At 40.0% G+C, this 25433-nt stretch overlaps 1 protein-coding gene across 2 annotated transcripts in view; it reads right to left on the reverse strand.

The window, feature by feature from the left end:
* The window catches only part of LOC105473678 (ras homolog family member J), a 103773-nt gene extending 78746 nt beyond the window's left edge, over positions 1–25027 (reverse strand). Inside the window, exon 1 of one of the 2 annotated variants that reach the window (XM_011727593.2) lies at positions 24349–25022. In XM_011727593.2, coding sequence (XP_011725895.1) covers positions 24349–24526 — 178 coding nt within the window. In that variant the 5' untranslated portion in view covers positions 24527–25022. Of the gene's footprint in view, positions 1–24348 lie in introns of both variants that reach the window. The other variant, XM_011727594.2, reaches the window with a different exon arrangement.
* Between the last annotated feature and the right edge of the window lie 406 nt (positions 25028–25433).

Genomic DNA, 25433 nt, shown 5'->3' on the forward strand with positions numbered 1-25433 from the left:
CCGATTGTGCCACTGCACTCCAGCCTGGAGGACAGAGCGAGACTCCATCTCAAAAAAAAAAAAAAAAAAAAAAAGAAAAAAAAAGTTGCATTCTTCTGCCTTTGTTCTCTTGACATTCAGTTCCACCATAACACCAGGCTGTGCCCATTATGTAGTGAATCCACTCACACCGAAGTCTTCTCAGAGCCTCTGCAGGGGGATGCCACGACCACTTTGGAAATTGCATGGCAACGTCATATTCAAACCTGTCTAGTTTAAATTTCTCATTTTGCAGTTTAAAATGAACTCCTTGGGCTTATCCATGGGAGATGCATAACACAGTTCTCATCACTGGGAAATGTGTTTCTGACACTGGAAAAAGTGCTGTATCCTTTCATATATAATGCTGATTTTATTTCTAATGTCAGAGAATGCTATCACCATTCTCCAGTGCTAGCAATACAATCAGCATTTATTACCAAGTACCTACTATAAGCCCATGTGTGACAGGAAGAAAGAGGCTTACCTTGTGAGAAGGAAGAGCCTGGCAGAGGGATTAGGAGTGTGTGTATATATATATATATATGTGTGTGTGTATATATATATATATATATATATATTTTTTTTTTTTTTTGAGACAGAATCTCACTCTTTTGCCCAAGCTCAGATCAGTGGCTCGATCATGGCTCATTGCAGCCTTGATCTGGGCTCAAGTGATCCTCCCACCTCAGCCTCCTAAGTAGCTAGGACCACAACCACGCACCACCACGTCCGGCTCATTTTAAATTTTTTTTGTAGAGATGGGGTCTCCTCATGTTGCCCAGGCTGGTCTCGAACTCCTGGACTCACACAATCTCCCTGTCTTGGACTCCCAAAGTGCTGGGATTACAGGTGTGAGCTACTGTGCCCAGCCTGAGCAGCTGTTTTAGAGAGGGTCTCATGTAGCTGAGAGACAACAGAGGAGAAGTAGGAAAGTTTGTGGGGTCTTACTGCCTCAAGAGACCAAGCACAACATAGATATTTAGAAATAGAACAGAGTGTCAGATTCTTTAGTAAAAAATTCCATTTTGCTTTTTGAATTTCTGTATCATTGAAGGATAGTGTGTATGAGGGAGGAAGGAGTTTGGGAAGTCAAGTTAAAATGCAGTCTTTTGTATTCCAGGGAACACTTTGATCTTTTCTGAGAATATCCAGCTCCCTTAAGTTAGGTGCCTACTCTGATGTAACGGAACAGGATTCCAGGCAGATCCTTCTCTCGAAAGCACATCTCCTGGCCAATGAGATGGAGCTGCCCAGCCAGGATTTCTGGCACTGGGTAGTTCCTCAGCTTGTCTTCCTCTCTAGATTACATGGATTACATGGAATCTTCTTGTTTCTGAGACCTGAATTTTGTTTGTTTGGTTGGTTTTTGTTTTTTTTTTTTCTATTTAATGTAACCAACCAGATTTTTTTTTCTTTTAACTTTTAAGTTCAGAGGTACATGTGCAGGTTCGTTACATAGGTAAATTTGTGTCATGGGGTTTATTGTACAGATTTTTTTTAATCACCCAGGTATTAAGAGACTTGATATTATAATGAGAAAAGAGCAGAAGTTTGGGGAGTAATAGAGGAGGATCACTGTCTGCACCAAAGAGGATACTAACGAATCCTAGTGGAACAAAGAATGGGGATTAAAAAAACCTTGTCCTTGAAGAATCACAGAGAAAAATGTTATTTAATTTTATCTTTCTATAGATTTGATAGACATTGCTTGGGGATAGACTTGCATTATTTCTTCAGAATCTCTGATTAATTCACCAAAGAAGAAATATGCTAGTCCTTGCATCGCAGCATAATTTCCATAACTGAATTTCTATGATTCTCATATATACCATTAAAATATTTTAAGTCATTTTATTTCTTAATAAAGGATGAAATTTAAATAGTACTATCATGAAATTTGGCTCATCAGGAGCGGCTCGTCAAGTTAATGTACTGCTGCTTTTCTCTTAGAGAGATGTGCATTCTCCTTCATGTAGAAATTCACCAGGCAGAGCTACTGCAGAGGGGGAGGAAAAGAGAACTTTTTTTTTTTTTTTTTTTTTTGAGATGCAGTCTCGCACTATCATCAGGACTGGAGTGCAGTGGTGTGATCTTGGCTCACTGCAACCTCCGCCTCCTGGGTTCAAGTGATTCTCGTGCCTCAGCCTCCCAAGTAGCTGGGACTACAGGCATACACCAGCACACACAGCTAATTTTTGTATTTTTAGTAGAGACAGGGTTTCACCATGTTGACCAGGATGGTCTTGATCTCCTGACCTTGTGATCCTCCCGCTTCGGCCTCCCAAAGTGCTGGGATTACAGGTGTGAGCCACCATGCCCAGCCAGAAAAGAGAACTCTTAATGCACATACCAAAGAAAGTTTAGAAACCTTTAAAAAAGAAGTAGAAGAAGGCAAAAAGACTAAATAAGAAAAAACAATATTTCTTGATATAGTAGATTCTTGATTTCAACAACCATGAAATGAAAAAAAAAAGTGCATTAAATCCTCTGAAGTCACCATTATCAGATACTTTCTTTAAAGGTTGCCGGTCCCCGTTTTCAAAGAAGTGGAAAAATGCTAACATTTTTTACTGAACAAATGGATCCTTCTGTGGGCTGACCCTTTTCACCCTCAAAATGCTCTGCGTGGTGCTCTTTTCTGGGCTCTGAGTTAATTGCAGGGTTCATGGGAATAACTAGATACTGGCTGTAAAAGTGGAGCTAAGTGTCTGCCAATAAAATATAATTCTTTTCCTCATTTCACAGGGAACAGTCTTCTAAATTGCTCAGGAGATGGTGAAAGATGGGAAAGCTGAGTCGGTAGGGATATCACAAAGGAAAACTATGGTAAGTTTACTAGCTGCTTGTGACACTGAAGCTATATATCTATTTATCTATATCCTAACCCTCTTCTACTCTTCATCTCCTACCATAAGTACAGCGCTTGGACATCAGTTAGAGTTTCGGAAATTACTTGAGGAACCACATATAGAAACTTTTATGATGACACAAAGCCATTTCTTCTGCCGTGTATATGACTACACTTAAGGTTAGTTGATGAAGTAGTAGGCTCCAAGATAACTTGTGGTCAATTGTAGTTGTCTCAGGGTTTGTTTATAGCTTAGAGCCTAAGATTTTTTCCTGTATCCAGAAAAATCTGCTGAGTTCTAGATTACTGTGGTATAGAGTATCTTTTCCAGTGAAACTGGAATTGGATCTGTAGCAGTTGGTGACGTTGCTAAATAGGATGTTTGGCTGACGTGCACTACCCTTAAGAAACTTTTAATGTGTTAACTGGTAGGAAATGAATGAAGCAAAAGAGTAACTCAAGATGAGGTGTAATGTACTGCATACTAAATCTTAGTAAAACTAGACTATCTATTAAAATGATACCATATTCCTTACTCTAAAACACAGTGATCTATGGTAGTCACAGGGACAAAAATGCCTCCTAAACTACCAAAAACTGTTGAGCCAAGGTTAAGCATGCTCTTCAAGTGCCATGACATACCTATATTTGCCAGACTTGCCTGGTCATAAGAAAAGTTTACTTGTTAAAAACGCAGATTTTTGTGTCCATATAAGGGCTTCGAAACCAGACCCATTTAGAGACAGAACTGTGAATATGAATTTCAATAAGCTTCATAGGCATTTCTAATTAGGTGCCATGTGGTCTCTTGAACTTATATGAAGATTCCACAATGGTATTAATTCTTAGATCTAAAGAAATCCTGTCTTTTGAAAGCTTTAACATGATATTATAATGTAGATAAACCTGGGATAATTGAATGGAGATTTATTAAAATGCCAGAAGAGAAATGTAGTACTCTCATGTTGGTGACTTCAGTTGTCTACATTTAATTAGGTTGACCTATATTAACTTGCATACCCAGGGGAAAAAAGAAAAAGAGGTAATCTAAAAGACCGTTTAGAGTTTACCTCCTGCAGGACTGCACCTAGCCATGTTGACAAGATACCTATTCCTACCAAAAAGTGCAAGAGTGACTGTGTGCTTGCTGTAGATTTGAAATACAAGTCATTTGTGATTGACTTGTAGTGAATTCACGAAAAGTTGTCCATTAAAAGGGGGAAAGAATAGGTCAAATAGCTGTAGGGGAGTGAGAAGGATCTGGGTGTATCATCTGAGGATGACAGGGATGAGAATTTTCTAGGTCTTGAAATACATGAAGAGTAATTATTCTGAGGATAATAATGAGGCATTCTTCATCTTGGCTAGACTTGAGGGAAAGAAAATGGCTCTGACCAGCCTGACAGATTTAGTTTATCCAAAAGAAAGAACATGGTATGGAGACTTATTAAGAGGATAAATGAATGAAATGAATAGAGTAGAATCTCTACAGCAAAGTTTATGCCTAATATTGACACTTAAGATTTAGCATCAACTCTTTGTCTTTTTTGAAAAGTTTGGTTAAAAGTGTGTGTACTATGGAAAACTCTTAAGGCTCTTATTTACCACCTTGAACTATTGTAAATGTCATAAGAAATTCATTTTAGTTGAGATAAAAAAGCATTTAGCGCTTCCAGTGCAAGCTAATTCAATATGAGCAGAGAGGAGGACTCCTGAGGAGAGAGAGCATAGCCTTTTTTTCCTCCTAATAATTCTTACTTTGACAAGTATAATGTGCCCCATTATTAATGAATGTGAACATAGTCACTGAATCTCTTGCAAGCATACCAGTTGAAAATTGGTGTATTTTCTAAGAGATGAACTGTTACATTTTATGAACATTCTTCATAATTCTTAGGAGGTTTGTATCTGGCATATATTAAGGAGATTGCTTGCTTATTATTTTTCCTCTTAATTAATCTCATTATTTGAAAAAATGTATGCGGCACATACTTTAAGTAATTAAGTTTTTCCCTTTGCCTCTCAGATATAGCATCAGAATATAATAGAAGTAGAACAGAAATCCTGAGTATAATTAGGAAAACAACTTTGTGCCTAGCTAAATCATTCAGAACTCATAAGCTTAAAATTTGACTGGAAGCAAAACCTTTTGGTGTTTTCTTTTCCAGAGAAAACAATTTTTTTTACAAGTTTTAAATAAGGTCAATATAATCTATTTTAAAGTATGCTCATGGTGCTTACATTATATCCTTTCAGCATGTGGGAGGATAAAATAATTTCAACATAGAAAATTATCCTGAGTGTCCACACAGGATGCTAACTTCAGTGTAGTGCACTGGTTAAGACTGAGACTCTTGGATGTCATTCATCATTCAATCATTCAATAAACAGTTCTGGGTGGCTACTATGTTGTAGGCTCATTCTCAGGTATGGAGGACATGAAAGTAAACAAGACAGAAAGAGCCTTGCCTTCAGGAATTGTATATTGTAGGGGGAGACAAGCCATGGAAAATTAAGTAAATGAAGAAAATAATAATGATAGAGGAGATAAACAGGTTTTGAAAGGGGGCCCAACTTAATCAGAGTGGGCCCCCTTTGCAGAGCTGATAGATTTGAATCCCAATTCTGCCATTTCTTTGTTGAGTGATGTTGGACATGTCACTTCTCTGAGCTTTGGTTTTCTTGTCTGTGGAATGAGGATACTTACTACCTAGAGATAATGTGAGGCTCAAGCAAGATAGCAAAGGCAACACAGGGCTGGACACACAGTAAATACTCAGCTACTTAATGTTAGCTAATTAAGTAACTTGCTGCAAAAAGATCAGGAATCATTTTGTTCATTGTGGTGCATTCTGCTCAGGCTATGCAGAGTGTTGTTTCTCTCTTGTTGGTAATCTGTAGTCAGTTGATTTACCAGTTTGTATTAAAACAGCTGGAGAGACTAAAGGAAGGCTTGGTCCTTGTCAGCAACAGTGATTGTAAACTGGCTGTCCAGATAAGGGTGGCTGAGTTCCGGTTACAAAATATCTGCCTTTCCCCAAATTTATGCATTTCTCTTTCAGGAAGACCTAAGTAGAGGTCTTTTTGGACTCAGAGAACTTGTACTGTAAGAAGTTTTCTGTTTTTGTTTTCTTTCCTTTTCCCCAAATGTTAGGTCAAAGCATGAAGAAGAACAGAAGGATTTGCAGAGGGGAAACAGATGTTTACTGTTCATTTCATAATCACAAGGCTGGATGGATGTGGAACAACAAATCACAGCTTCAAAACACAACTACATTAAAACCATCCCAAAGATCCCAGGCTCTTTCCTGTTTTTTTTTTTTTTTTTTTTTTTTTTTTTTTTTTTTTTTTAAGATTCCTTTGTTTATTCCCATGAGGGCAGGTGCTCTCTAATTTCCTTCAGTGAACCCTCTGAAGGTCTTATGGTCATGTTGATTATTTATTTCATAGGCAGAGTGATTCACATGTATGTAGCTTTGCAGATTATGCCCAAGCTCAAGGCTTTTCCCCAGCAGCTGGTACTTGGCTACCCATGGCTGCCCTTGAGTAGGTAAGGTTAGTCTCCTTACTGCTACACATCACAATTCCCACTTGCCTCTAGTCTGACTCCCTGAGGCTTCTCCTCCCACCCTGCACCAGCCCTCTCCCAATACTTTCTGTTCTCAGCCTTCTGTATTCTCCTTCTTCCAGGGGCTCTCTATGTCCCCACCATGGGTACAGATCTTTTTAGAGAGCACCCTGGTTCCTTACTTAGGAATTTGATAGCTGTTTCCAAGAGGCTATAAAGGCCTTTTCTGTTTGATGCAATCTGCTGGAAACTCCCAAGTCAAGAAATTTTACATGCATAAGTGTTTTTAAGTTGCTTTTTACTGATGGATGGTTGACTATATAATTGATCCTTTTGGCTTGATTCATAGGCACCTTTACGGCATAAAGAAGGGTTTTCTGAACCTACTAAGTCACATTAGCTTAAACTATATACATTTGTGATATCTAAATGGGTTTGAAATCTAAAACGGCAGTGTCACAAGTTCTACCTAATTAGAAATGCCTATGAAACTTATTGAAACTCATATTCAGAGGTTCCAAGATGGCCAAATAGGAACAGCTCCAGTCTACAGCTCCCAGTGTGAGCGATGCAGAAGATGGGTGATTTCTGCATTTCCAACTGAGGTACCAGGTTCATCTCACTGGGGCTTGTCGTACAGTGGGTGCCGGACAGCGGTTGCAGCCCACTGAGCGAGAGCCGAAGCAGGGCGAAGCATTGCCTCACCCAGGTAGTGCAAGGGGTCGGGGAATTCCCTTTCCTAGCCAAGGGAAGCTGTGACAGATGGCACCTGGAAAATCAGGTCACTCCTACCCTAATACTACACTTTTCCAATGGTCTTAGCAAACGGCACACCAGGAGATTATATCATGCACCTGGCTTGGTGGGTCCCATGCCCATGGAGCCTCACTCATTGCTAGCACAGCAGTCTGAGATTGAACTGCAAGGAGGCAGTGAGGCTTGGGGAGGGGCGCCCGCCATTGCTGACACTTGAATAGGTAAACAAAGCGGCCAGGAAGCTCAAGCTAGGTGGAATCCACCCCACTTTGGTGAATCTGACAATTATGTGCCTTGGAGTTGCTTTTCTCGAGGAGTATCTCTGTGGCGTTCTCTGTATTTCCTGAATTTGAATGTTGGCCTGCCTTGCTAGGTTGGGGAAGTTCCCCTGGATAATATCCTGAAGAGTGTTTTCCAACTTGGTCCCATTCTCCCTGTCACTTTGGAGCTCCCATCACTAGGAGCTATAGCTGAACAAAAGGCAGCAGAAACTTCTGCAGACTTAAATGTCCCTGTCTGACAGCTTTGAAGAGAGTAGTGGTTCTCCCGGCATGGAGTTTGAGATCTGAGAACGGGCAGACTGCCCCTTCAAGTGGGTCCCTGACCCCTAAGTAGCCTAACTGGGAGGCACCTCCCAGTAGGGGCCGACTGACACCTCACACGGCCAGGTGCCTCTCTGAGACAAAGCTTCCAGAGGAAGGATCAGGCAGCAACATCTGCCGTTCTGCAATATTTGCTGTTCTGCAGCCTCCACTGGTGATACCCAGGCAAACAGGGTCTGGAGTGGACCTCTGGCAAACTCCAACAGACCTGCAACTGAGGGTCCTGACTGTTAGAAGGAAAACTAACAAACAGAAAGGACATCCACACCAAAACCCCATCTGAATGTCACTGTCATCAAAGACCAAAGGTAGATAAAACCACAAAGATGGGGAGAAACCAGAGCAGGAAAGCTGAAAATTCTAAAAATCAGAGCGCATCTTCTCCTCCAAAGGAATGCAGCTCCTCGCCAGCAACAGAACAAAGCTGGGTGGAGAATGACTGTGACAAGTTGAGAGAAGACTTCAGGTGATCAAACTTCTCCAAGCTAAAGGAGGATGTTTGAACCCATTGCAAAGAAGCTAAAAACCTTGAAACAAGATTACACTAATGGCTAACTAGAATAACCAGTGTAGAGAAGTCCTTAAATGACCTGATGGAGCTGAAAACTATGGCACAAGGACTATGTGACATATGCACAAGCTTCAGTAGCCTATTCGATCAACTGGAAGAAAAGGTGTCAGTGATTGGAGATCAAATGAATGAAATGAAGCGAGAAGAGAAGTTTAGAGAAAAAAGAGTAAAAAGAAATGAACAAAGCCTCCAAGAAATATGTGACTATGTGAAAAGACCAAATCTACGTCTGATTGGTGTGCCTGAAAGTGATGGGGAGAATGGGACCAAGTTGGAAAACACTCTGCAGGATATTATGCAGGAGAACTTTCCCAAAATAGCAAGGCAGGCCAACATTGAAATTCAGGAAATACAGAGAATGCCACAAAGATACTCCTTGAGAAAAGCAACTCCAAGACACATAATTGTCAGATTCACCAAAGTTGAAATGAAGGAAAAATTGTTAAGGACAGCCAGAGAGAAAGGTCTGGTTACCCACAAAGGGAAGCCCATCAGACTAACAGCAGATCTCTTGGCAGAAACTCTACAAGCCAGAAGAGAGTGGGGGCCAATATTCAACATTCTTAAAGAAAAGAATTTTCAACCCAGAATTTCATATCCAGCCAAACTAAGCTTCATAAGTGAAGGAGAAATAAAATCCTTTACAGCCAAGTAAATGCTGAGAGATTTTGTCACCACCAGGCCTGCCTTACAAGAGCTCCTGAAGGAAGCACTAAACATGGAACAACCAGTACCAGTCACTGCAAAAACATGCCAAATTGTAAAGATCATCGATGCTAGGAAGAAACTGCATCAACTAATGAGCAAAATAACCAGCTAATATCATAATGACAGGATCAAGTTCACACATAACAATATTAACCTTAAATGTAAATGGGCTAAATGCTCCAATTAAAAGACACAGACTGGCAAATTGGATAAAGAATCAAGACCCATCGGTTTGCTGTATTCAGGAGACCCATCTCACATGCAGAGACACACATAGGCTCAAAATAAAGGGATGGAGGAAGATCTACCAAGCAAATGGAAAATAAAAAAAAGCAGGGGTTGCAATCCTAGTCTCTGATAAAACAGACTTTAAAACAACAAAGATCAGAAGAGACAAAGAAGGCCATTACATAATGGTAAAGGGATCAATTCAACAAGAAGAGCTAATTATCGTAAATATATATGCACCCAATACAGGAGCACCCAGATTCATAAAGAAAGTCCATAAACACTTAAAAAAGACTTAGACTCCCACACAATAATAATGGGAGACTTTAACACCCCACTGTCAACATTAGACAGATCAACGAGAGAGAAAGTTAACAAGGATATCCAGGAATTGAACTCAGCTCTGCACCAAACATACCTAATAGACATCTACAGAACTTTCCACCCCAAATCAACAGAATATACATTCTTTTCAGCACCACATCACACTTATTCCAAAATTGACCACATAATTGGAAGTCAATTACTTCTCAGCAAATGTAAAAGAAGAGAAATTATAACAAACTGTCTCTCAGACCACAGTGCAATCAAACTAGAACTCAGGATTAAGAAACTCACTCAAAACCACTCAACTACATGGAAACTGAACAATCTGCTCCTGAATGACTACTGCATACATAACGAAATGAAGGCAGAAATAAAGATGTTCTTTGAAACCAATGAGAACAAAGACACAACATACCAGACTCTGAGATACTTTTAAAGCAGTGTGTAGAGGGAAATTTATAGCACTAAATACCCACCAGAGAAAGGAGGAAAGATCTAAAATTGATACCCTAACATCACAATTAAAATAACTAGAAAAGTAAGAGCAAACACATTCAAAAGCTAGCAGAAGGCAAGAAATAACTAAGATCAGAGCAGAACTGAAGGAGATAGGGACAGAAAAAACCCTTCAAAAAAATCAATGAATCCAGGAGCTGGTTTTTTGAAAAGATCAACAAAATTGATAGACTGCTAGCAAGACTAATAAAGAAGAAAAGAGAGAAGAATCAAATAGACGCAATAAAAAATGATAAAGGGGTTATCACCACCGATCCCACAGAAATACAAACTACCATCAGAGAATACTATAAACACCTCTATGCAAATAAACTAGAAAATCTAGAAGAAATGGATAAATTCCTGGACACATACACCCTCCCAAGACTAAACTAGGAAGAAGTTGAATCACTGAATAGATGAATAACAGGCTCTGAAATTGAGGCAATAATTAATAGCCTACCAACCAAAAAAAGTCCAGAACCAGACGGATTCACAGCCAAATTCTACCAGAGGTAAAGGAGGAGCTGGTACCATTCCTTCTGAAACCATTCCAATTGATAGAATTAGAGGGAATCCTCCCTAACTCATGAGGCCAGCATCATCCTGATACCAAAGCCTGGCAGAGACAAAACAAAAAAAGAGAATTTTAGACCAATATCCCTGATGAACATCGATGCAAAAATCCTCAAAAAAATACTGGCAAACCGAACCCGGCAGCACATCAAAAAGCTTATCCACCATGGTCAAGTGGGTTTCATCCCTGGGATGCAAGGCTGGTTCAATATATGCAAATCAATAAACGTAATCCATTATATAAATGGAACCAAAGACAAAAACCACATGATTATTTCAATAGATGCAGAAAAGGCCTTCGAAAAAATTCCACAGCCCTTCACGCTAAAACTCTCAATAAATTAGATATTGATGGGATGTATCTCAAAATAATAAGAGCTATTTATGACAGACCCAAGGCCAATATCATACTGAATGGGCAAAAACTGGAAGCATTCCCTTTGAAAACTGGCACAAGACAGGGATGCACTCTCTCACCACTCCTATTTAACATAGTGTTGGAAGTTCTGGCCAGGGCAATCAGTCAGGAGAAAGAAATAAAGGGTATTCAAATAGAAAGAGAGGAAGTCAAATTGTCCCTGTTTGCAGATGACATGATTGTATATTTAGAAAACCCCATAGTCTCAGCCCAAAATCTCCTTAAGCTGATAAGCAGCTTCAGCGAAGTCTCAGGATACAAAATCAATGTGCAAAAATCATAAGCATTCTTATACACCAATAACAGACAGAGCCAAATCATGAGTGAACTCCCATTCACAATTGCTTCAAACAGAATAAAATACCTAGGAATACAACTTACAAGGGATATGAAGGACCTCTTCAAGGAGAACTACAAACCACTGCTCAACGAAATAAAAGAAGACACAAACAAATGGAAGAACATTCCATGCTCATGGATAGGAAGAATCAATATCATGAAAATGGCCATACTGCCCAAGGTAATTTATAGATTCAATGCCATCCCCATCGAGCTACCAATGACTTTCTTCACAGAATTGGAAAAAACTACTTTAAAGTTCATATGGAACCAAAAAAGAGCCCACATTGCTAAGACAATCCTAAGCCAAAAGAACAAAGCTGGAGGCATCACGCTACCTGACTTCAAACTATATAAGGCTACAGTAACCAAAACAGCATGATACTGGTACCAAAACAGAGATATAGACCAATGGAACAGAACAGAGGCCTCAGAAATAATACCATACATCTACAGCCATCTGATCTTTGACAAACCTGACAAAAACAAGAAATGGGGAAAGGATTCCCTATTTAATAAGTGGTGCTGGGAAAACTGGCTAGCCATATGTAGAAAGCTGAAACTGGATCCCTTCCTTATACCTTATACAAAAATTAATTCAAGATGGATTAAAGACTTAAATGTTAGACTTAAACTGTAAAAATCCTAGAAGAAAACCTAGGCAATACCATTTAGGACATAGGCATGGGCAAGGACTTCATGACTAAAACACCAAAAGCAATTTCAACAAAAGCCAGAATTGACAAATGGGATCTAATTAAACTAAAGAGCTTCTGCACAGCAAAAGAAACTACCACCAGAGTGAACAGGCAACCTACAAAATGGGAGAAAATTTTTGCAATCTACCCATCTGACAAAGGGCTAATGTCCAGAATCTACAAAGAACTTAAACAAATTTACAAGAAAAACTCAAACAACCCCATCAAAAAGTGGGTGAAGGATATGAACAGACACTTCTCAAAAGAAGACATTTACGCAGCCAACAGACACATGAAAAAATGCTCATCATCACTGGCCATCAGAGAAATGCAAATCAAAACCACAATGAGATACCAGCTCACACCAGTTAGAATGGCGATCATTAAAAAGTCAGGAAACAACAGGTGCTGGAGAGGATGTGGAGAAATAGGAACACTTTTACACTGTTGGTGGGACTGTAAACTAGTTCAGCCATTGTGGAAAACAGTGTGGCGGTTCTTCAAGGATCTAGAACTAGAAATACCATTTGACCCAGCCATCCCATTACTGGGTATATACCCAAAGGATTATAAGTCATGCTGCTATAAAGACACATGCACACATATGTTTATTGCAGCATTATTCACAATAGCAAAGACTTGGAACCAACCCAAATGCCCATCAATGATAGTCTGGATTAAGAAAATGTGGCACATATACACTATGGAATACTATGCAGCCATAAAAAATGATGAGTTCATGTGCTTTGTAGGGACATGGATGCAGCTGGAAACCATCATTCTCAGCAAACTATCGCAAGGACAGAAAACCAAACACTGCATGTTCTCACTCATAGGTGGGAATTGAACAATGAGAACACTTGGACACAGGGAGGGGAACATCACACACCAGGGCCTGTAGTGGGGTTGGGGGAGGGGGGAGGGATAGCATTAGGAGATATACCTAATGTAAATGATGAGTTAATGGGTGCAGCACACCAACATGGCACATGCATACATATGTAACAAACCTGCATGCACGTTGTGCACATGTACCCTAGAACTTAAAGTATAATAATAAAAAATAAATAAATAAAAAGAAATTCATATTCACAGCTCTGTCTCTAAATGGGTCTGGTGTAGAAGCCCTTATATGGACCCAAGAATCTGCATTTTTAACAAGTAAGCTTTTCTTATGACCAGGCAAGTTTGGGAAATATAGGTGTGTCATATGTAGTACAATAAATAGGAAGTTAAATATGGTGCTAAGGCAGTTGATATGTTTATTTGTACCTATTGTATTTGGTATAAGCAATTTCAACTTAATGACTGTGGTGAAGATGACTAAGTGTCTATTACAGTCTGTTTGTCCCTTCTTTGGGCACATAGCTCACCTTCCTTGTGATTATGTGTGGCCTACAGTTTAAGTTCTCTCTATTGAAATGTGAACAGAAGTGATACATGCCACCTGTGAGTCTGGACCATACCACCACTCCCTAACCTTACTCCTCCATAGTCTGTCATCTTCCAGTGTTTAGATACAGAGCACCACAACGCCCTAGATGATGGCAGAGTAACAAGATGGAAAAAAGGAGATCCCTGAATGACCACATGGAACAGAACTATCTCACCAATCTGAAGACCTGCCAAGGTCTCGTATATGACCAAAAGCAGGATTCTACCCAGCAATCCTATTGTTGGGCATATATCCAAAAGAAAATAAATCATTATGCCAAAAAGACACATGAACTTACTTGTTCATTTCAGCATTATTCACAATGGCAAAGACATGGAATCAACATAGGTGCCCATCAGTGGTGGATTGGATAAAGAAAATGTGGTACATATACAACCGGAATCCTACGTAGCCATAAAAAAGAATGAAATCATGTCTTTTGCAGCAACATGGATGTAGCTGGAGGCCATTATCCTAAGCAAAGCAACATAGAAACAGAAAACCAAATACTACATGTTCTCACTTGTAAGTGGGATGTAAACACTAGGTACACATGGACAGGAAGACGGCAACAATAGATACTGGGTACCACTGGTGGGGGAGGGAAGGAAGAGGGCAAGGGTCGAAAAACTAACTATTGGGTATTGTGCTCACCACCTGGGTGATGAGATCATTCATATCATAAACGTCAGCATCATGCAATATACCCAGCCAGCAAATCTGCACATGTACCCTCTAAATCTAACATACATGTTGCAATTATGTAAGAAAATAGGATTGTAATAGTTTGAACCCTTATATATTTTGGCCTATTTGTTACAGCATCTTAGCTTACCTAGTAGTGTGGTGCCATCATTACAAAAACCTAAAAATACATGTACTGTTGGCTTGGCTGTTAGGTGGCAGATGGTGACAAAGCAGGTTGGAAAGATGATCTATGTTATACTGTAGCAAAACATTTTGTAAAACTATTGTCTGTGAAACCTGGAAGGTAAAGCTACTCCCTACTGAGTCCACAGCACTCTATGAAGAGACAGGAAAATGACAGAATGTTAGTATGTATTAATTGTTACTTTACGTATTTAGCAAGGTGTTATAAGAAAGGGAAAAGATGAATTGGTTGTTTTTAAAGCTGAGATTGATAGAATACAGATCTTCATGGTTTCACAGAGTTAGAAAACGATTGTTTCTGGATTCTATTAATAGATGATACTATCAGGATTGTCATCAGAATTCTATTATTACAACGTGTCTCCCATTCTTCCCTTTCTGAAAGGGAGTTTGAGTGTTTTGATTATCCCACTCCTGTTCTACCATTGCATGGGGGCAAATGGTGCATATGGGTAGATAATTTGTCTTTTATTGGATCACAAGGAGTCACATTTAGATCAAATGAAAAGAATCATGCATCACTTAACAGTTGCTGGTCTTTGACACAGTTGCAGTGCCAGAACGCAACTCTAGGTGGTCCCTCCAGGGAAAAGGGTGAGTTTGTTTTACATGTGGGAAAAAATGTGCAAGGATATTTGGTGGCCACAGAGTGTGATGCAGGCAGAGATTGCTAGTTTCCATTAAAATCCATTCTTCCCTCTTTTGGGCACATAGGTAGGTTTTCCCCCCAACCGCCTTTACAGTGAGGTGTGGCCTTGTGACTAAATAAACTCCTATGCAGTGTGATTGAAAATGATGTCTGTCACTTCCAGGCCTGGCCCATAAAACTTTCCATTCAAGTTTCTCCATGCTCTTTCTCATTAGGCTGGGTGGACGCAGATAACTGAAATCCTAGAGGATGTCACAGTTACCAGATGTGAGAAGCCTGGGACCTTAAATGACCATATGGAAGAAAGCAGCCCTACTGACTTGAATACCTGCTTAGGAGCATCACATGAGCAAGGAATACTTTGCCATTGAGTTAATCCCTTACATGTTTGGGTTTACTTGTTAATGGCAGGTCCTAACTCACAGTGGCTCTTTTATTGTTATTACCTATACACTGCTTATATTGTTTACTATTCCATGGCCTCCACTTAACCCCATTACAAGCAATTTAACCTTGAGGGAAATAGAGTAATATCTTTGTGCTGGGAGTTGTTCATCAGCAAAGTTGAGAAAATAATAGCATCTTATGATAAAGGAGGGTTGGCTATTTGGTACAAGGTACAAAAATATAGTTAGATGGAATAAAATCTAGTATTCAGTAGCACAACAGGGTGACTATAGTTAACAATAATTTATTGTATATTTCACAATAACTAGACGAGTAGGTTTAGAACGTAATGAACAAAGTAATGATAGATGTTTGAGGTTATAGATATACCTGTTACCTAGATTTGATCATTACCCATTATATGCCTGTATCAAAACATCACATATACTCCATAAGTGAATATGAACAACTATTAATGTATCCACAATTTTTTTGTCTTAGAGACGAAGTCTTGCTCTGTTGCCCAGGTTAGAGTGCAGTGGCACAATTACGGCTCACTGTAACTTTGAACTTCTAGGCTCAAGAGATCCTTGTGCGTTGGCTTTCCAAAGCACTGGGATTACAGATATGAGCCACCACACCTGGCCTGTATCCATAAAAATTTAAAAAATGAAAAGTGAAAAAAATAGCATCTTATAGGATCATTGTGAGGAGGCAATGAATTGATATATAAAAATACTTTAAATATGCCTGACTCATAGCAAGAACTATATAAGTGTATAGCTATTCTTATTGTAGTTAACATATATTCTAGTGGTGTCCTAGTGTCATAATTAATACCACCATACTGCTTGTAGGATCACACACACGTGGCCAAAGTGAAATTCATGCTGAGGCTGGGAGTGAAGAACACCATAGATGAAAGCTGTACCATGAACCAAGACACAGTGCTAAGTGAATAGACATGAATCAAGTCCTTTTGTTGTGTGAAAACTGGGCACATCCAAAATGTTTAGGGACTTTGGAGCATTCAGGAACAACGCCAGGCCACTCTGTGACTCAGAGCTGACCCATATTGAATTTATGATGGGATTGATCCTGACTGTGGTATCTCCAGAACATTAACTGTTTGGATTCTGCCAACTAACCCAAGATATGTCATAGATTTTTATTTGCCAGGAAGTAAACCTTCAGCCAAATCAGAACCTGTGTTACACAGATGGTAGGGCCTCCATAGATCCTTGTGGTTTTTGTGCTCAGGGTTAATGAGGGAGATAGTTTCTGCTGTATTTTCTTCCTGTCCTTTCCTGAGCCACCTTATGTTTGTGCCCACCTCCATGCTGACGCAGAACAGGGCCACTCTATCCAAAAACACAGATATCCTATGTACGGAGTCATTTGAGCCAAATTTGCTATTTGTCCCACAAGAAGGAGAAGGGATGGAAAAGTTTGAAAAAAGCTAGTCTAGGAATAAAATACTGTTTACCTGAAGCTCAACTTCAGTGGGCAAATAGGTAGTAAAATTTATGAAGACTTTCTGGACCTGGATGGTGCAGGGTGCAGAGCTATGTGGAACTAAAAGTCTTGCAAAGTCTTGCTCAGAGGGAGACTGTCCAATGAGGCCTGAATTGGTCACAGTCCTTGGTTTGTTGCCAGCTGAAGCTGGAATGCAAGAGGGTCACAGGGGCAGATGCAGCTTCTACCCCTGGGAACATGGCTTTTCTCATGCTCCTTTGGTCACAGATACTTTTCTTTGTCCCTCTTCTATTTTTTCTTCTTTCTTACTCCTAAGAGAAGCAGCTCACAATTTACCACCTCTACAGTACATTTCAGCTTTCTGAGTGCAATTTCCATCCCTAAAGCCTCTGAGGGAGCTTGCTCTTATTAAGTATCACAGTGTACACTGTGGAGGAATGTGTGCACCTGATTCCTGTCACTGTATCTTTAGTGTGGCCTTCTAGAATCTAGAAAGATCATCAGCTACACATCACACTGCCTCAAAAAGAAACATCAGGGGACTAGATACCTATGAGACTTTAGGGTTTTGAGTATCATTTCATTTAGAAGGAACAGAGTGAGTGATTCACCTGGCCCATTCTTGTCTCCTCTTTCACAAACTTCTTTTATATTTGTGTTTCAGAACCTGGTGATTTATTTTATAGTCTCATGCAAATTGCTTTAGCTTTCCTTGGGCTTACAAAAAAAGAATCTCATCCATTCTTCAGAGACTCTCAGGTGTCTTCAGAAAGAGCAAAAGAGAAACTTCTGAATAAATTTTCCCAAATGAGCAGAACTATGTCACAACCCTTTATAAACCCGGGACTTTATTGTTACTCACTCTTTATTATGATTATGTTATTTTCTTCCCCCTGTGGGTTGGACCTGTTTCCCACCCCCTGCTCTGGCCATTAAGGTTGTGACTGTCTACCTTGGGTTGATCACCATTTAACTAAGTGGAAAAAGTTAGAACTGACTTTCAGCTTTCTGTAAAAACAACTTCCTTTTACATCTCAATCAGCTGATAGAATAACTGGATTTCTCTCCTTTCCATGAATTGTGTTAATTTCCTGCATAGGCAGCCTGGGTTTGCAAATAGTGGCTTCATGTGGTATTCCAAATTTGATGGCTTTCAACAAACAAGCTCTGGAGGGGTGGGTGACAGAAGAAATATTCACAGACAAAATAATACAGAGGATGACGGAAATGGTGAACATCATAAAGACGTTTCATCTGGAATGAGCTTATTTTACACACCTATGTACCTGGACATATAAGCCATGTACAAATCTAACTCAACATACAATCTAAATTCAAAATGGAGCTCTTATGCTTATGCCATATGTCACGTGAAACATTAATCGGTAAGAATATTTCACCAGTGAGGGGTCTGCTACAAAACTCAAAACTAAAGATAGGATGTGGGAAGAAATGCACTTCTTCCATGGTAAGCTGTGAAAGCTCTAAAGGTTGTTAGGACACATTGAGTCATCCCTGGAAGGGAGTAAGGAGCAGAGCCCAGGGCTGTTTCTTAGGCACACTTGTAATAAACAAGAGTGACTTTTCCCACCTTCATCCCCCTGCTCCTACCCTTTAGACCTAGCCGTCAGCCAAACTTAGGGTTACTCTGAAATATGCTCTGTATATTAGAACTAGAAGAGTTTGAGTGAGGCACCCAAAATGTATGTCAGCTTTTGAATATAATGTAAATGAAGGAATCCCAAGTGCTATTTACACATTATATAGTTACACTATTCAGTAGATGTGACACAGGCCACTTAGGTCAAGAAAATTCAATACTGGCTGTGTGTGGCGGCTCATGCCTGTAGTCCCAGCACTTTGGGAGGCTGAGGTGGGTGGATCATGAGGTCAAGACATCAAGACCATCCTGGCCAACATGGTGAAACCCCGTCTCTACTAAAAATAGAAAAAAATTAGCTGGACGTGGTGGCACGTGCCTGTAGTCCCAGCTGCTTGGGAGGCTAAGGCAGAAGAATTGCTTGAACCTGGGAGGCAGAGGTTACAGTGAGCCGAGATCGTGCCACTGCACTCCAGCCTGGCGACAGAGTGAGACTCCGTCTTAAAAAAAAAAAAAAAAAAAGAAAATTCAATGTTATATTACAATTACAATGGGGATAAAATGATTATTTAAAATATGAACAAAATAGTTCAGAAATATAATAAATGTAATAAACATTTTTGTATGTTCATTCCTAAAGAGATATCTATTGGACAAGCAATTTGTTCATTTAGTCATCAAAGTTTCAATGGACCAGAAACTAAGTGTTGGAAGGACTAAGACTGTGAAGACATAGTAATTCATTTATTCAGCTGAGAATAATCTGAGAGTTGAGAGTCTGTTGAGAGTCTATAATATGTGGGACTTTGTTTTTTGAAACTAGAGATAGCAAATACATACATAATATCAGGTAGTATTAACTATTATAATGAAAGCTGTGGCAAGATAGGTTAAAGAGAGAAAGAGAGTGTGTGTGTGGTGTGAGTGTGTGCATGCACACATGCATTAAATAATCTGGTCAATTGAAGCTATGGGAGATCTAGCGGAATAGTATGAGGCTGGGGAAAAAGCAAGTACAAACTCTTCAAGGGAAGGAGTTTGGTGTGCTTGAGGAATAGCAAGATGGTGAGTGTGGCTACAGCAAAAACACTGATGAGGAGAGTGTTAAGAGATGAGATTGGAGAGATAACAGGGACTGAGTCATGGAGTGCATCATATACAAGATAATACAGGGTTGGGTCTGAGTGTTAAGGGAAGTGATTGGAGAAGTTGGGGTTTTGGACAGTCCCTCTGCCAGCTATGTGGAGAATTGATGATAGGGGGCAAGATTGGAAGTAGGGAATTGGGAATTGATTATAATAGTTTGAATGAGAGGTGATGGTGGCTTGAAAAAGAGTGAAGGCAATGAAGATGGTGATAAGTGATCAGGTTTTGGATGTATTTTGAATGTTGAGCTGATCGGTAGGAGGAAGGGATGATAACTATTGGTTTGAATGGAAAGGGAGGGGAATGTTGTCAAAGGACGAAAGGAGTCAATACCAAAGTTTTTGTTTTCAGAAACTGGATGGATAATAGTGGTCATGTACTTACATGGGGAAACCTAGGGGAAGAGTAGATTGGGGAAGTTAAACAATTCGGTTTGGACAGGTTAAGAATGAGATGCCTATTAGATATTCAAACAGTTGGATATATGAGTCTGAGTCTCAAGGGGTTTTGGTGGTAGAGCTACAAGTTTTGGAGTTATCAGGATATGAATGATGTTTAAAGTTACAAAACTAGATACAATCAAGCATACCCTAAGTGTAAATAAAGAAGAGGACCCAGGGACTGAACACTGCGGTTTCAGTGTTTCCCAGCATTTGGTGGTTGGGAAGAGAGAGGGGAGGTGGCATTGGAGATGGAGAAAGATTTGCTGGTGAGTGGAAACAAAACCAGGAGAATGTGGCATCCCAGAAACCAAGCCAAGAAAATGCTTTAGGAAGGGGGGTAATGAACCATAAAAAAAGCTTCCAAGAGATCAAGAGGAGGACCTAGAACTGACTGTTGGATTTCACAGGACGTGAAAGACACAGCTCCTTTCCCTTAAGGAATTTCCAGCACAGCAGAGATGGGAAAATAAGGAAGCATATAAGTTGCTGTACAGTAGTGGAAGATCCTAGAGATGTAAACAAATTTGTGAAATTGGGATTGAAGATGGAACAGGGAATTATTCTTGGGGAATCAAGGAAAGCTACATGGAGCAGATGTGCTTTTGGATTTTGGTAGGTAGGAGGTAGGGATACATCAGAATTCATAAAACTTTAAAAATTGTTTTTTGTAGCTGGTTGTTGATTTTTCCTGTAAAAATAAACTCATTCAAAACAATTTTGCATATTTTTACTCATGCAAAACTGATATTTCCCCTCCTAATTTAATATCCCACTACTATTACTTCATATAGACACATTTGTTAATTATCAGTAAACATGGTAACCATTTTATAAAGAAAATACATACAATCCATTCTACCTTAGTCTTCTAAAGGATACTCTTGTAATTACATTTTTCCTCCTTGTAGTCTTTATCTTTTAATTACATTTTCTTTTTTTTTTTTTTTTTTTTTTTTTTTGAGACGGAGTCTGGCTCTGTCGCCCGGGCTAGAGTGCAGTGGCCGGATCTCAGCTCACTGCAAGCTCCGCCCCCCGGGTTTACGCCATTCTCCTGCCTCAGCCTCCCGAGTAGCTAGGACTACAGGCGCCCGCTGCCTCGCCCGGCTAGTTTTTTGTATTTTTTAGTAGAGACGGGGTTTCACCGTGTTCGCCAGGATGGTCTCGATCTCCTGACCTCGTGATCCACCCGTCTCGGCCTCCCAAAGTGCTGGGATTACAGGCTTGAGCCACCGCGCCCGGCCCTTAATTACATTTTCATTCCTTTTCCTGGCTGTATGCAAGTATCAAGACCATATTCTTAATAGCTACCATGTACCTAACTCTTATCACACAGGAGGCACTGTTCTAAGATATATTTAATCATTTTGTTCTCACACACAATTTTGTTCTCACACACAATTCTAATACCTTCATTGTCCCTGTTTCTCATTTGTGATAACCGAGGCACAGAGAGGTTAAGTAACTTGCTCAAGGCCACAGAGTAAATGACAGAGCCAGTATTAGAACTGGGCTGCCTGGCTTCAGAGATCACCATCTTGCACAGTAGGTTGTATTTCCATCCTTACTATTTTATCCCTACTTTTCTGGGTTGGGCAGTTACTAGTAAAAAGTCTACTAGTAAAAATGGATAGGCTCTCTATGACTTGAACTATAACTTCTAAAGTCTCAGCACTCAACTGCAGGTTGTCATTTTAGAGTAGGCCGGTAGGACCCAGGAACTAGACACTGGATCCAAATGGAGAAGAGGGCATTTAGTTCTTTTGCAATTGATTGTAGATGCTCACATGTCTGCTTAAGGATTTATATTCAACCAGATCATATATCAGGACAGTGGTGGTAAAAGGAACTCAAGTCTTTGTGGTGGAGAAGATCCTTCTGCTTACAGAAATGACCACTTCTGGTTTGGTGTGGTGGCTCACGCCTGTAATCCCAGCATGTTAGGAGACTGAGGCAGGTGGAACACGAGATCAGGAGTTTGAGACCAGGCTGGTTAGCATGGTGAAACCCCATCTCTACTAAAAATACAAAAATTAGCCAGGCATGGTGGCGCGCGCCTGCAATCCCAGCTACTCGGGAGGCTGAGGCAGGAGAATCGCTTGAACCTGGAAGGTGGAAGTTGCAGTGAGCCAAGATCACGTCACTGTACTCCAGCCTGGGTGACAGAGCAAGACTCTGTCTCAAAAAAAAAAAAAAAAAAAAAGACGACTTCATTACAGTCCTAGATGTATGTGGCTCATGTCTTCATTCTCTTTTTAACCTTACTGAAAGCACATGAGATGATTATACACTTAAGGAGGTACAAAGTGTACATCAAAGTAACCATGTTTAGGAATGCTTACTATGAGCAAAGTATTGCTCTGAGCATAGTGGCTGTGATTTCTTGGGAGCTAAAATAATAGACTAGCCAAAATCTTTAAGATTCTTTAATGCTCAACAATAGTAAGTATGTACATAATTAAAATATAAAATTATTGGAGCCTAGTGGAATCTAGCTGTGGTTCAGCCTTTGTTTGATTTCTAGTGTGGTTTTTTTTATAGCTGACTTGATTCTCCTTTTTCCTGATACCATACTGTAACTGGCTCCCCGAATACATGGGGATTTGGATACATAATTTTCATAAGCATTTGAAGCCTCTCCCTTTAGATTTTGAGTTCTACCTTTGATTTAAAAGTTTCTGAAATAAGGTAGCCACTTTCCCTTTTTTGGCAGAAAGAAGGTGTAGAATAAATAACTTTTGCTAAGATGCTTTCAGGACAAGAATCTGAGGAACTTTCTCAAGGTGCAGACCCTCAAATTTTATAATTAGTTTTTTTCTCAAGATGAAAGTCAACCTGTTCTTCTCTTTATTCTGTTCTCATTAAAATGTTCTTCTCTGGGCAGAGTCATTATATTTTCAGAAAGGCTTAAGTGAGCCAGCATTAAAATTTGCTCTTAATTTCTACAAATATAGAAAAACCTGCTGGGAGATGGATACTGTATTCACTGTGGTTCTCTCCCTGTCTGCTGTGTAATATTTTCATACATCATGTAAGTGTTGGGGGAAGCAGTGACTTAGGTGATGGCTTAGTTCTGGAAAAGAAGCTACTTTCTATAGAAGGAGGATTTCAAATGGCCACATTGCCAAGCAGACACTCACGCTGGTTTCCTGTGGGCCATTTCCCCTTTGCTGAACCTGACCCAAAGCCAAAATGAAGGAGGAGAAATTTTCCATTCAGAAGGTCTCAGATCTCTGATAAAGATCGTTATGATTAAAAAGTTATAAAATGTAAGCTACTATAAGCTTGAAAAATTTCATTAACTTGCTTTTGATAAACTTAATAAAATTTGTTTTGGAAATTAAGAGAAAAAGTCAGAATCAAAATGGAAAAATTTATAATACTATCACCCAGACAAGTACACCTACAAACTTTAGAACACTCAAAAAATAAAAAGTCCCCAGCAAGTTGTGACTACAGTGTCTTAACTGCCATGCTTTAAAATATTTTATGTGCATTTTGTCCTTTCAGGACATACTTTAAAATGATTCAGATTTTATTTGTATTTTTACTTTTAAAAACATGTTAATTAAGCATTTTTCTTTTAAGATACAGATTGCCTAATACATATTTAAAACCTTTTAAAAACTCTCCCCCAATCTACAACCCCAGGAAAATAAAACTATAGTATTACAGCACCAACTGTTTTAGAAAAAATGAATGTTTTCTTAATCTTAGCATTTTCATTTGTAAATGGCATGAAGTGAATACGCAAAGAGCGGCAAGAACAATCCTTTTACCATTTGTGTGTCTAGTGGTGGTTCTTTTTTTGGCAGAAAAGAATTGTGATGCAATTACACTGCATTTAAAAATGTTCATAGTAAAACTTTAATGAATCTTAAGGCAAATGTTGAGTAAAATCTCTGTCCCCCAAATCTAGAAGGCACGTCAGAGTATTTTCCTGCCGTTACCCATTCGCTTTAAGGGAGAAAAAGTGTTACCATACAAATTGATGCACAAATTGTTCTACCAACAGTCAAGTCCTGGGTTGTACACTATGCTAAACTCCCTGGTTACTGCCAGGCCCGCACCCAATACTGACATTAGAAATGAGCCAGGCCCCTCTGAACTTAAGGTATCGCCTCCTGCATCGTTTATCTGGATGCAGAGAGTTTCCCACTTTTTCTTACCTGCATAGTGGTCAAACACAGTGGGCACGTATTCCTCTGGGAAGGCATCGTTGGCGTAGCTCATCAGCAGGCAGGTTTTCCCCACGGCACCGTCCCCCACCACTACACACTTCAACATCTTCTTCTCGTCGTTGCCCCTGCAGCCGCAGCTGCCGTCAGTTCCCTCTTTGCAGTTCATTCTTGCGGCTCCAGCTGCTGGGGACTCCTGCTGCTGTTGCTTCTCCTGCTTCTTCCAAAGCACATGAAGCGGCGGAAAGCCAGTGCCAGGCTTGAATTTACTCTGTCTGACTTTGGGTACCTTGGATCATACAGACATGTCCGAGGCTGGGATATGCCCTGTTGCTTACCATGCTGGTAAAGAAAGGTAACACACACTTGGGGGAGTTATGAAAAGGGTCTGCCCCTTTCCGTTCTCAGTGTGAGTTAAGAAACCCTTATTTTCACAGAATTTGAGGGGCTTCCTCACAGCCTAGAAATTTCAGCAGCCTGAGGGTTTTACTCTGCTCTCCCTGTCTCCAGCCTGGCAAAAGACACGGTGGAATTTTGCTAAATCTTTCTCATTTTCCAAGTCACATCTAACATGGAGGAAAGCTGGGCTTTTTAATGGAGTTTTTTCCCCTTGCTTCCTCCAGCTTGCCGAGTGTCAGGAAATCATGGGTTTCCTGCTGCATTCCATATTAGGATCAGTGGGCTGAGGAAGGCTGCAACAATGGGAGCTCTGTGTGTGTGTGTGTTTGTACTTCTGGGGAACGATGCCAGGACATGGAGTGGGAAAACACTAGGGGTCCCACTGCAGACTCAAGCTGTCAGACTTCCTGTTTCATCCGCTGCTTGTGAGGCTGTTCGCTTATGGCTGGCTGGGAAGAAGCTGGCTAGAGGATGGAAACCGGGGATTACTGCCTGCCACAGAAACAGGGGGAATGGTTAGAATGAGCAGAGAGAACCACACCAGCAGTCCTAGGATAACATATGACATCACTCTTCACTGAGTCACTAGTTAAAAGCTCTTCAAACTAAAAACGAGCAGTTCTTTACTTACTTAAATGAGAAACTTGAAGCGATTCTTCCCAGAAATAAAGAAGAAA

This window comes from Macaca nemestrina, chromosome 7 (assembly GCF_043159975.1).
Source record: "Macaca nemestrina isolate mMacNem1 chromosome 7, mMacNem.hap1, whole genome shotgun sequence".
In the NCBI taxonomy this organism is placed as follows: Eukaryota; Metazoa; Chordata; class Mammalia; order Primates; family Cercopithecidae; genus Macaca; species Macaca nemestrina.